At 33.8% G+C, this 13377-nt stretch overlaps 1 protein-coding gene across 1 annotated transcript; it reads right to left on the reverse strand.

Moving 5' to 3' along the window:
- Nucleotides 1-2209: 2209 nt before the first annotated feature.
- LOC143237916 (cuticle protein 10.9-like) lies at nucleotides 2210-6652 on the reverse strand. Its single transcript, XM_076477668.1, has 3 exons — nucleotides 6523-6652; nucleotides 3894-3995; nucleotides 2210-2827 (listed from the first exon to the last, which is right to left on the reverse strand). The coding sequence occupies exons 1-3, from the start codon at nucleotides 6529-6531 to the stop codon at nucleotides 2498-2500; spliced, it is 441 nt and encodes a 146-aa protein (XP_076333783.1). The 5' UTR covers nucleotides 6532-6652; the 3' UTR covers nucleotides 2210-2497.
- Nucleotides 6653-13377: the final 6725 nt, after the last annotated feature.

A 13377-nucleotide genomic window follows, 5' to 3' on the forward strand; every position in this document is an offset into this window, starting at 1 on the left:
TCTGCTAATAATCTGTCATTTCAATTCGAAATTTGTGTTTTACAAGTACTTTATAAAACCGTTGAAATTTCGATCAATAATAAATAGACACTTTATAAAGCAATTTCCTGAGCTGCTTTATGCTAATTACTTCAGATTTTTTCAGGACTAGAGCATGATCATTGGATCAGGAAAGCAGTACTCAAAATGTTGCATATATATCCATGTCCACACGATAATCAATAATTAGACTTCTTCAAAAGCTTTCTGTTTGTGGTCACCATAATTACCTGTAATTATTGCTTTATTCAGAAATACCTACCACTAATAATAATGACAACAGTGTTCTGAACAAGTGCAAACAGCTACTGGGTAAATGGCCCTGTATAACTCGACATGCGAATTGTATTGTAAGCCATAACTATCCTAATTAATTGCTTAATCGTTTAAATTGGTTAAACACTTATATTCGATTTACAGCTGGACATGAAGCTAATGGTATTTGAACATTTTCGGATACTATGGTCTTACGTTCAAACAAGTGTATTTTGAAAATTAATTAACTGTGGCATATGCTTAAAATTTAATTTTCATTGCCCCAATTTATATAAGCAATTTGCTGTTAAAACGTTCTTTAATTGATTTATTAGATTTTGCCGTGAATCAAGTGAAAATCAATGGATTGAAGAAGTACCGATGTTACTAGTGTTTTAAAGCTAATTGATTTCTAAGTGAAATAACAAAGAAACGTATGTGTGTTTCTAAATGTAATAAAACCGCTTGAAAATGGATTTTTCAAATAGAACGGTGTACGTGGACTAAACAGCTCATCATAGATCCATAGGGTTTAAATCTAATTATCCCTAATTTTAAATTACTGACCAATGAAAGACAGTGAATCCCAGACCTCCTAATCTACAGCCCGATACATTAACCATTAAACACGCCTGGATCAGAGTCAGTTTCGAATTAATTAGAGTAATTTGTGGAGAAAATTGTAATACGTTGAACACTTCTTATATTATTAATATCGGAGGAAGTTTTAAATTTTTTCTTGATAAATGTAATACAGTTGGGTCATGTGCGGCTCAATGATTAACGTATCAGACTGTACAAGTACACAGTCTGGTCATGTGCGGCTCAATGATTAATGACTATAGTTTTACTGTTTCGCGTCCCGTTACCAAAAAATAAAAAAGAGAATTCTGAACTATAGGAACGAGTCTGCGGACTTAAACTGCTAGAAACATTACAAAATTTTGCGCGAAATTACGAACAAACCCCATTATTCGATTAAAGTATACCACGAGTTAGTGGTATTGAGTATCCACTTTGACTCTAGTCTTTCACTTTTAAATTGTCACCCAGTGACACAGCGGTATGTCTGCGGACTTAAACTGCTAGAAACCGGTTTTAGTCACAGAAATTTAGCAGAAGTAGCAGTCAGTAAAAGTGATCCATTCATATAGAGTTTTGTGGATCTTTTTCAGCTTATTCAGTCTGCTGAATACGTGATTCTGTATTTCTGGCAGTATTCTTCGATGGGTTGCAGATACTCCTGCTTCGGGTGAAAAGGACCCTGAGTGGGCCCCATTTACATTTACTTTACACATTCTGATAGTCTTCTAAGTAAACTGACAGACGATTACTAATTATCTGTGATAGTGAGAGATTAAATAACGCTGTTAGGTGTTCATATAATCTCTGAGTGCCTTGTTTTAGGAGGATAGCTTGAATACCATCTTCTCCAATAATAATAATAATATTATTACTTTCTTTCTGTGTGAGTTTTAGCGCGAAATTCAACAAAAAGACAACGCTATAATCGTTTCAAATGAGCATGCCCTCCTGGGTATTCTCAATTACCCACACAGTCAAACTTGACTTCTTTCACTGACAATGATATTCACAAGACTAATGGAAAAAAATATTAGAAACTAAACTGCATTTCAACGAACATTAATTTCTTAAAGGTTGTCATAACAGATACTTCAGGAGTCCTTTAACTCTTTTTTTAAAAACGACCCCGAGTGACGCAGTAGTATGTCTATGAACTCACACAGCTAGAATCCGGGTTTCGATGCCTGTCATGGGCAGAGCACAGATAGCCCAGTGTTAAGCCTTGTGCTTAATTACAAACAAACAATTTTTTAAAACAAATGTTATTGAACATTTTTGTGAAATTATTAACGTTTTGAACAAAGCAAATTAATCACGACCAGTGACATGGAAACAACGGCAAAGCATTTACTATAAAAGAAATAAATTTAGCAGATAAATACCATAGCAAAAATCGAGGACAAAAGTCAAGAGTTTTATAAGAAAACAGGTGTATATTACTTATCCTTTATACCAATATGTTTAAAAGATTGTAACAGATCTAGTCAGATAGACTAAATACGAGAAGTTTAAAACATTTTACAGCTCTTGATAAATATTAACAGGTAGTAAAACTGCACCATTTAAGTCAGCCTTATTAATACTTTAATACACTTTCTCCAAAATCGTTGGTCTTCTATTATGCATATCCATAAGGGACTTTGATGATTTTGTACCTTTGAGCAGGTTCTGGTGCAACCTTAACTTCTTTGACTACAGGTGGCTCTTCAGCCTTGATTACAACATTTGCAGGATTGGCATTTGCAGTGCCAGGCTCGTTGGTTTCAATCTGAGATTGGAAACCGTCAACGTTAGCTGTGTATTGTACTCGTCGGTAGATGCCATTAGCATCCAAGTAGCTGTAACTTCCGACCACTGCACCACTTTCATCTCCGGATTCTTGTCGGGTAATGGTATTACCATCGTCGTCTTTAATCTCGTAGGTAAATTTAAATGGTTGAGGAGCTTCCTACAATAAACAAATAGGGACTAAATAGTGGTAATTAATTAGAATTAATTCAATGTTTGTTGTACCATCGATTATTGTTGACTAACAATAATACTAATTTATATTTTAGATGTCATTCAGTGTAACTTCAATTTTAGTAGTACTTCAGTGAGAGAAAAGGAATTATCGATGCTATAATTTGATTATGAAAAAAAACTCATATTTGAAATTATTATTCCATAAAACCTGCTCTTCATAGGGAAGCGAAATTTCACCGGTGTCATATAGAGAACTATAAGTTTTACACAGGAATCTATAAAAGTGTAGTGTTTCAAATATTGCCACAAAAGATGTTTAATATGCTTATTACCATTTTCAATTAGCATATCAAGCATACCTCAAAACGTAGCTACTGCAACCATCGTCTAAACTGGACAGTGTTCGTTGATTGTCGATAACATATCCTAAAATGTAGGTACTGAAACCATCATCTGTACTAAACAATGTTCTCTGAGAGTCACTAGTATATCCCAAAATGTAGGTACTGCAACCATCATCTGTGCTAAACAATGTTCGTTGATTGTACCACTAGTGTATTCCAAAATGTAGCTACTGCAACTATCATATGTACTAGAGAGTGTTCGTTGATTCTTGCTATAACGTACCATTATAAGCAGTTCATTCAACTTGCCAGTCTCGTAGTTTTGATAAATAAACATAAATATAAACAGTAGTAGCTTGCCAAAAAAGACGATTTATGTATGCAATAAAATACCGTCTTCAAACAATCTATGTCTCTTCCAGACTTTTCTGAATAAAACTTAAGATTCTCAGTTTGTCTCCTGTGAAAGTTCATATTTGTAGGGCAAGTAGTTTTTTAAATCATGTGACATCTAATATTGTCTTTCTAATAACACTGTATATCTCGTACACATTATCATTACATACTACCCATCTGTTTATTTATGAAAGTAAGTTATAATTTGTTTTCTGTTTAATTTTTGCGATTACTCTATTCCAAGCTTTGACACCTAATTAATTATGTGTTTTTTTTATTATAGCTATTTTCATCACATAATATACAAACCTCTGGAGCAGGTGGAGCAGGAACGTAAGATGGTACTTGAATCACCTTACTGTATTGAGGAATAGCAGTGCTCGCCACAACAAGGAAAGATAAAACTAAAATCTATAAATAGAAATAAAGGAAGTTAAATATCTAAAAAAAAAAATTTCTATATTTTGTTTTTAGCTTGAATTTGGGTTTAAAAACATTCAAGTTTTTTGGGACAGTGTGAGAAATTTAATAATTTCGTAAAATATATTCTCTTCATAAAAATATGACTCAAGTCAAGAAAGTCAAGAAATGTTTTGGAAGCGTTTAGTAACTGAGTGACAGTTGATTCTTAACCATAAGTAATTTAGTATATCTAGTATTATTAACATAAATTACACATATGAAAAATCTAACTAATCTATTTGTCCTACTTCCACGAAATAAATCAAAATAAGGTTTTATACCCTATAATTCCTTCTGAGTTGAAATAAGTACTGGGTAAAAATTTCAGAGGTTCCACCGACAGGTGCTGACTTCTTACGTGAAAACTGACAGTCTCTTAGGAGGTAACAGAGATGTTACCGAGAGTCTTCTGACTACATGCTATTTTCTTTCGAATCAACACCACAAGTTGCTTTGTTTTCCAATAATCTTCTCTCTGAATGAGGATAAAGACCTTCCATAGTTGTTGCTTTCGCGTTATTAGTGCAAGAAAGTCGACATTCCACCAGTGTAGTTCTGCAGGATTTCATAAAAGTACTTTTTTTTCGAACTCGTCAATTTCCTTGTTTCGTTTAGCTTTAACCCTGGGCCCGGCATGGCCAAGCACGTTAAGGCGTGCGACTCGTAATCTGAGGGTCGCGGGTTTGCATTCCCATCGCGCCAAACATGCTCGCCCTTTCAGCCGTGGGGGCATTATAATTGTGCGGTCAATCCCACTATTCGTTGGGAAAAGAGTAGCCCAAAGGTTGGCGGTGGGTGGTGATGACTAGCTGCCTTCCCTCTAGTCTTACACTGTTAAATTAGGGACGGTTAACACAGATAGCTCTCGAGTAGCTTTGTGCGAAATTCAAAAACAAACAAACAAGCTTTACCCCTACATTCTGTGGCATTTACATCTAGTTAATGACGTTACTATGCAGTTGTTTTACTTTCTGTTAACCATCTGAGGTCGGATCACTCTCATTTTAATACATTACTGTCTAAGATTCACTCACAAACATTATGTTCTTTTTTTTTTTAAGTTCGTTGTTGTCTGTCATTTAGAAAAGAACCTATTTTACAGATTTTAGCTTCACGCTAGTTCTGTTTGTGGAAAGTTTGGATTTTATGCTATACAACCACAATCTTATCTATGGATTCATAAACACTTCCTCAGAGATCGTAATAATCGTTTACTGGGCTTGAAAATATCATACAAATTTTAACTCATGTAAATTCACCATATTCAGAATAATTGCAGAACTGAACAAAAAACAATTCTTAGGGTTGATACATAGTTTCAGAAATGTTTAATATTTTAATTACATCAATTTTGTTTCAAACTATTTACACATCATAAAGTATGTACTGTGTATTAACATTCTTCTAGTGTTTTAATGAAAACTATCGTATAAATAAGAGCATTTAATAATATTTCTATATAGGCTAGTTAAAATCTATCCATTAGTGTTGTCTCTTACCATAAGAAACCACCTGGTGGGGTAGCGGTAAGTTTACGGGCTAACAACTCTGTACAGCGAACACAGCAGATAACCGGATGATACGTTACTCTAAAAACATACAAACCTATCACAAGAAAAGCGTTTTTTTTTTTATTTTGGGAACTATTCCTGCGAATAATGTTATCGATCAACGTTAAATGTATTTGCAAGAAGAATTGTCCCCAGTAGGACAGCGGTAAGTCTAGGAACTTACAATGCTAAAATCAAAGGCCTGATTCCGCCGTGGAGACAGCAGATAGCTCAATATGGTTTTGCTATAACAACACACATGCTTGAAAATTTTCAATTAGTACATTCACGGTTATGTATATAGGTATTTTATTGATTTATTTAATGGCGTAAGAAAATTAAGTGCCACAGACATCGGTTTGAAAACTCAATTTCGTTTTATAAAAAAGTCAAAATGATTTTACAAATGTGCAGTTTAAAATTATGTTTCAACAAAATCATGCTCCCAGGTATGGATACTTTCGTTTTGAATACAGTATTTTATTAACCTGGAAACAAATATTATTGCGAGGAAAGGAAAAAAATATTCAACAATTCTGTGAAATTGAGGTTGTTGTTTTGAATTAAGCACAAAGCTACACAATAGGCTATCTGTGCTCTGCCAACCAGAGGTATCGAAACCCGGTTTTTAGCGTTGTAAATGCGCAGACATATGACTGAGCCACTGGGAGAGGCGTGAAATTGAGATGTCAGAGTAAAAATAACAAATTTAGCTTACAAACAAATTCATTGCAGATCCATTTGCAGTAGAAAAATATTAAAGTTTGTTTGGAATTAAACACAAAGCTATACAATGAGCTATCTGTGCTCTACCCACCACGGCTATCGAAAGCCGGTTTCTAAGTGAGACCTACAAACATAGCGCTGTGCCGCTGGGAGCATTAAATTAGAACACCTATGAATTAAATATAAACCGAAATCCTTACTTTGAGCATGATGTTTTCTTTCTTCCTTCTTCAAGATTTTGGAGGAGCGTCTACTGGTTCTTCTCGGTTAAAAATGTGTAAGATTTTCAACTTTTATAGTAAGGCTTGGCCTAGTGAAGAAGTAGAGCACCTCAGCCAAGATGATAGAAGAAGAAAACACACGTGATGAACTGGATGTTTTCTATTAAGGTGATTGCATTCTCACTCTTGCCCTCAGGGTAAGTTAAAAAGATCTGGACCTGAAATGGACAATAATTTGACTTAGAGCATTTGACTTTTTCTGAGAAGCTTAATTATTTAGGTTTATTACTTTGTAAAAAACGACAGTAGCAAACAGCTTGTAAGTAAATAAGTTACAGAGATATTTTTGTATAATCTTAGATATTAAGAAGAAACTGAGGACTTTATAGTTCCTATTGCATGTCAGGAAGTATTTTATTGCTTTTGAGGTTTTGTGGAAAACTAAGAGAATAAAGAGTTTGAAGTGAGAATATTTAGTAATAGCCTTTTAGTTTCGCACTATATCCTGAATCTACATTATTAACAAATATAATTAGTTTTTTTTTTCAAAGCATGCTTAACGCAATGAAATAAAAACTTTAAAATATTATTATTTATGGAGATATTTTACATCTATATAAGCTACATGGAGATATCAGTTCCACAAAATACTAAATATACTATATGATCAAGAATGCAGTGATCTGAATGGTAATATTTATCAAATGAAGTTTTATGTTTTCATGAAATAATACTATAGAATTTGTGTTGCAAGTATTCTGGCTTATATGTAAAATAATAGAAAATATATATTAAGATTGAGTATTTGAAGAGAATAGCCCAGAATGCTTTTTTCGTTATCTTACTGTATCACATAAGATCCAGTGAGTTAATAGTATTAAACATTTTAAAAATATATACGCAAAAATAATAATTTTGAAACTGTTAGTTGCTTTTGAACTATTGTTTATTGTAAGGCTTCAAAGTTGTGTTGAAGTGATTTACGTTAAAAATAAAGACTATACGTTGTTGAAAAAAAAAACCCGTAAATTATCGAACTGTTTACCTTAAATTCAGGCCTACCTTGTTATAGGTCACATGACATGCAACATCATTATGATGCGGCCTAAAACTATGTTAGTCTGCTTGAAGGATAAGTAAATGAACTCATTATTAGTTGTTGAATAGCACGGAAGCTTCATTTTAAGCTATAAAGAAAACTGTAATTATATGCTATCTGATTATTTATAACAAAATGTAATGGAAAACAATTATGTAAGATTTTTGTTTTATTCGTGATAGTAAAATATCCAGCTAATAAACATGAATAAACACATGAAATATTAAGCAGGTTACAATGTCATTATCTATTATTTTAAGCGTATTTCCAACTTTTACAGGTAAATATTGCTAAATAATATGATTCAGATTTGGTTAGGAAGTTGAAAGTTTGATTTGTTATTTATTCCAAAATAGAGATACACATACCCTCGTGGTTAGAAAACAAGTTAATACTGCCAAAGTAAAGAGTGTAGTCAAGTTTTATTTTTGTTAAAACGTTCTTCGTACAAAATTTGAAAAACTCCTTTATACGAACAGAAAATATTGCTTTACACTTTTTTATTGCAAAGACATAGTCAGGCCTAGCCATTATTAGTAAACGTGACTGAGAAATTTTGGTTATAAATGTCATTCCCGTAACATATTCTACTGATTACCTGAAAAGTGGATTTTTTTTTGCTTTAAGTCCAAAACAAATGAGTATTAAAATACGTATAATTATCATTTTTTATCAAATGTACCTATCAGAACAACAATTACACTACCAAAGTCACAGATATTTGGATTTTCTGCGATACTTGATTGAAGCACTCTAAAATATAGTTCTTTCTGTACAAACTTGTTTGTAAGAACAAATGGATGAAACCAATACTAATGTTATTTAAATCATAATTAATTTATACTGTAAAAACGCTACATCAAATTAACTCAGTCAAACTATTTTTTTCTATAAACAGTACTCAAGCTATAACTTTTGTTGTGGATCAGACACATTAAGCGTCTATTGCACCTCTTGAGTAATACAAAAGTACTATGTTTCGATTTCATTTGTTCGTAATTAGTAGTCTTTATAAGAGATAACATTCTCAGTTAATATGCAAAGTTATTTAACAATAATTGCTGTGGGTGTCAAAATCAGACAAAATAAACAAATAATCAAAATTTGTATTATTATAACCGCCTGGCATGGCCAAGCGCGTGAGGCGAGCAACTCGTAATCCGAGGTTCGCGCCCGCGTCGCGCCAAACATGCTCGCCCTCCCAGCCGTGGGGGCGTTATAATGTGACGGTCAATCCCACTATTCGTTGGTAAAAGAGTAGCCCAAGAGTTGGCGGTGGGTGGTGATGACTAGCTGCCTTCTCTCTAGTCTTACACTACTAAATTAGGGACGGCACGGTGCAGTGGACTAACAACCTACTCACTTAAATACCTGTTGAAGAATCCGCAAGCGATTGCGGCCCTATGTTCCTTGATGGAATCTAATGGTGATAACTAACTAACTGTATTATTATAGCCGACAATAGGGGGTACTTTTTTCAACCCCGCAACTTATCAAGTTTTGAGTTGCCAAACAACTTAGACAAATTTGAACAACAGATAAAGTATTATTATTAAATTTGAGAAATATCAACATTGTGTGTATAACACTAGTAAAACAGAATAGAAAGACGGGTCATAAAAGGGAGAAATGACAGACTACTGTCAGGGAAAACTATTATTGCTGATGAAATAGTCCTAATGTTTGGATCTATCTAAATGTTCGTCTTAAATAGCGCTAGATCTCTTAAGCTGATTTTTTTATCACTATCTTTCTAGTAAGCACATTGCTATTCATTGCTATTTTAATTTACGCACTACATGGCCAGGTGGTTAAGGCGCTTGATTTGTAATATGAAGGTTCGAATCCCCATCACACCAAACATGCTCGCCCTTTCAGCCATGGGAACGTTATAATGTGACGGTCAATCCCACTATTCGTTGGTAAAAGAGTAGCCCAAAAGTTGGCGGTGGTTGGCGATAACTAGCTGTCTTCACTCTGGTCTTACACTGCTAAAATGGGGACGGCTAGCGCAAATAGCCCTCATGTAGTTTTGCGCGAAATTCAAAAAAACCAAACAGTTTTAATTTGAAATGAAGATCTGATCATTGAAAAAATGGATAAACAATTGTTTATAGGACAAGTTTTACTTTTCTCTAGTCTGAAATGATCCAACAGGTGACTGTTCAGACCAGTGAAATACCTCTATGAAAGTTATCAAACTGAATATTTGAGAAGATATGCATAAGTTTCGTAATCTTTCTTTAATATAACATTAATAGAGTTGTATTTAGTAAAACAAAATATCATTTTCATTATTTCTTTAAATACTGGTCTATGAATTTAAGATTTTGCTAAACTGCCTTTTCCTGCTTTAATTAGATTTAATGAGTAAATGAAACTTCAAAAGTTGGAATTAATTTGTAATTTCCTCTAACTTTACATTAAAGCTATTTTTTATTATGAGTATATTAAAAGAGGAAGAACAAGCCTGTCTTGTTTGTTTTGAATTTCGCGCAAAGCTACTCGAGGGCTATCTGCGCTAGCCCTTCCTCATTTAGGAGTGCAAGACTAGAGGGAAGGCAGCTAGTCATCACCACCCACCGCCAACTCTTGGGCTACTCTTTTACCAACGAATAGTGGGATTGATCGTGACATTTTAACGCCCCCACGGCTGAAAAGGCGAGCATGTTTGGTGCGACCCTCGGATTACGAGTCGAACGCCTTAACACGCTTTGCCATGCCAGCCAAGAACAAACCTTACAAAAAATAAAAACATTCCATTATTTCTCATATTTTCATGTTTTTTACTGCTCTTAAATGTCACAAATTACCTAAGGAAAATTAATATGTACTCGCCGATTATCCGTGGCGCCAATGCTCACTTGGGGTGCCAGCAACTGGTAGGGATGACAGTGCATGGTGGCTATAAGTGAGTTGCAGCCTTGTATAGTAATCTGTGTTGAATTCATTTTTTTTGTTCTTATCCAAAAACAAAAGTTATTTAATTAGCTATTAGTAAGCAACGAGCAAATTAAAGGTAATACTTACCTAGAGTCTAATTTGGTAGTGTTCACTTTTGGTTTTTAGTTGTGGGTTTGTTTAGTGTTGTTGTTTTTTTTTGAAGTCTTAAAAAATTTTTTTTCTCCAGAATATATTTTTCTCAAGGAAGGCTATAAGTTTGAAGGGTATAATAAATCATATAAAAATACGGACAGTATATTCTCAATAAATAAAGTAAAGAATGTCTAAAATGTTAATTATTTTTATTGTTTGTTTTACATTTCACTTTATGTTACTTAACAATGATTTGAGTGGCAGACAGGAAATTATTCATCCTTTATATGGATATATTGATGATTTTATTCTGGCTTGCAACCGCGTATGACGAATATCCCCCCACTCTTACACATTTAGGTAAATTAACGTTTATTCTTCACCAACAATGACACTGATCATATATTTTGTACGATAGGAAACGAAATTACAAACTTCCAATTAAGTCTACAAGCTAAATAAATGTGAATAAATAGATCGGGTTCAGTGTTTTGAGAAAAATTGTATTTAGTAGAATGTAAAATTCAGTCGTTTTTCGAATCTTAATTTATGGTCGCATTTGACAGTTTTTCCTTTGAATACTCTGTAGATACTTTAAAAACTGATAATACAGAACTTTTTCTGACGCTATTCATCGCTTTATAACTCCGTAAACGTCGAATTTTCGTGTGAGATCTTCACCTTTGTTTTGCCCCACTACGCTCAGCAAATTCAGTTTACCAATTCTTTCTATATATTTGAATGGAGAAGAATAAAGTTATTCGTGACGAGAAACGGAGGCACAACCGGAAAATTGTGAGCCCTATTGCAAATCTATATGCACACAGGATAACAATTTTGCGAAGGTTGGAGGTTGCACAAGGCGTAATAAAAAAGCTATTTCAGTATCATATAAACAAGAGTTCCATTATTGTATGATAATGATATATGAGGATTAAATAAATAATATAGCATGTGTTTTTAATACACAGTATAGAGATAGCATGTTAACATCTTCAATATAAAAGTAGTTTAAACATTTCAAATATACTTTGTTGAAGCTAAATACATAGAGACAGTACAATAAAACAAACAAATGCCAATGATGGATTCTGTGCCCATCGTTTTATCCACTTACTTTGCTGATCAATCACAGTGTGCATTTTTAGACACTTGAATAGATTTAACAGACGTGCACAAATATGAAAGATGTTTGCTAAATTCTTCTCGTTTTACTAGAAGTTGCACGTTATCTTGTAAACGGTCCTTTCACTAGCCCCAGATCTTGTACGCATTGGTTATCATTGAGATGATGGTCTTTAATAAGTCTCCAAAATGATCGAAATTTTATTGCTTTATGAATGGATCATCCGGCACATTTATTTGTTTCTTCATGCCTTCCTATGACAAACATTTTGTTGTGTGCGATTGCGCCTTTCGCCATATTGTTTTACTAATACCTCTTGTATTTACCGATATCCTTCAACCATAGATTTCTATTGTACTTACATCTGATCGTCAACAAGATCACGTTCACGTTAAAGCATCTTGCAAGGTCTGACGATCAGACTTATTTTCAAGCCATCATACTAGTTATATTTGGCAAATATTTTGAGGAATACTTGACAAGAAATTATACGATTCGCTACGAACTAAAATTGTTTTTCCCAGTTCTTTTCTTCAGAAAAAATTATTTTGTGACTTTGGAGAAAATAATGCGCGTGATTTTAGAAAAGATTTTTTATTTAGCATTTTAAAATATCATAATCCATAAACTTAATACTGTGTGATGTATAAAAAATGTTATAAATTTGTTTGTTATTAGGCTCAGAGCTTCACGAGAAGTGACTTGGGCTGTGGTTTTTAGTGGTGTCGAAAAACGATTTTTGGAGTCACACTCTCTTCTGTTTTAATAAACATTCACTATGAGTTTATTATTTACTTCATATTTTTATAACATCCAAAGCTTAGTAAACAAGGGAATTTGAATTACTACTATTTACCTCAAAAACTTGAAGAAAAACAAATTTAGCTTTTACTTCTATTAACTACAAATATAAGCTTTATGTGAAGCTAAAAAGTAACTCATTTATAATAGCAGTGTTTCTCCCATTACTATATTATCAAATGGCTTTCTATGCTACTGGTAAACGTGTAACTCAGTTCTACCTGTTCAGGGTGGGGCTGTCGGCGACTAAACCAGCACCTCCCTCCTGGCTAGCTAGAGGAGGAGAGTAGCGAATCCCTGCAGGACTAAAAACAAAACCTATCAAGGACGGATGAACTCGCATCAGTAAATGGCCATTCACAAACCCCCACTGCCTTGTGGAATGTTCTTGAGTAAATAAAGGCTCCCAGAGTAAACTATACACAAACTATTGGTGTACTTTCCTGAGAATAACCATGACCCAGAGGCATTCTAGATTTCAGAATGATGTGAGGGGAGACTCCAGTAGAGAATCCTCGTCCGGTAGGGAAATACATGAGTCACAGGTGATACCTCCTGAATATCATCCTACTACTGCTGGCAAAAGGAAGAATACCACCAATTTTGTCACATGAAATGTAAGAACAATTTATAACTGTGCAAAACTGAATTACATCTGCGAAGATAGATCAATTGGTGTAGGAATGATAACATCAGACAAGTACCTCATTGTCTATTCAGGAGGATAGAAACATGAAAAAGACTTTGAAAGTATATTAGACCTAGAATGTAT

Source organism: Tachypleus tridentatus, chromosome 13 (genome assembly GCF_004210375.1).
Source record: "Tachypleus tridentatus isolate NWPU-2018 chromosome 13, ASM421037v1, whole genome shotgun sequence".
NCBI classification, from domain to species: Eukaryota; Metazoa; Arthropoda; class Merostomata; order Xiphosura; family Limulidae; genus Tachypleus; species Tachypleus tridentatus.

What these genes read in the sequence shown, in the direction of transcription:
- LOC143237916 (XM_076477668.1), bottom strand. An exon ending in CTGCTCCACCTGCTCCAGAG is followed by an intron (nt 2,828 to 3,893) that starts GTTTGTATATTA and finishes TGTTTATTGTAG; the next exon opens with GAAGCTCCTCAACCATTTAA.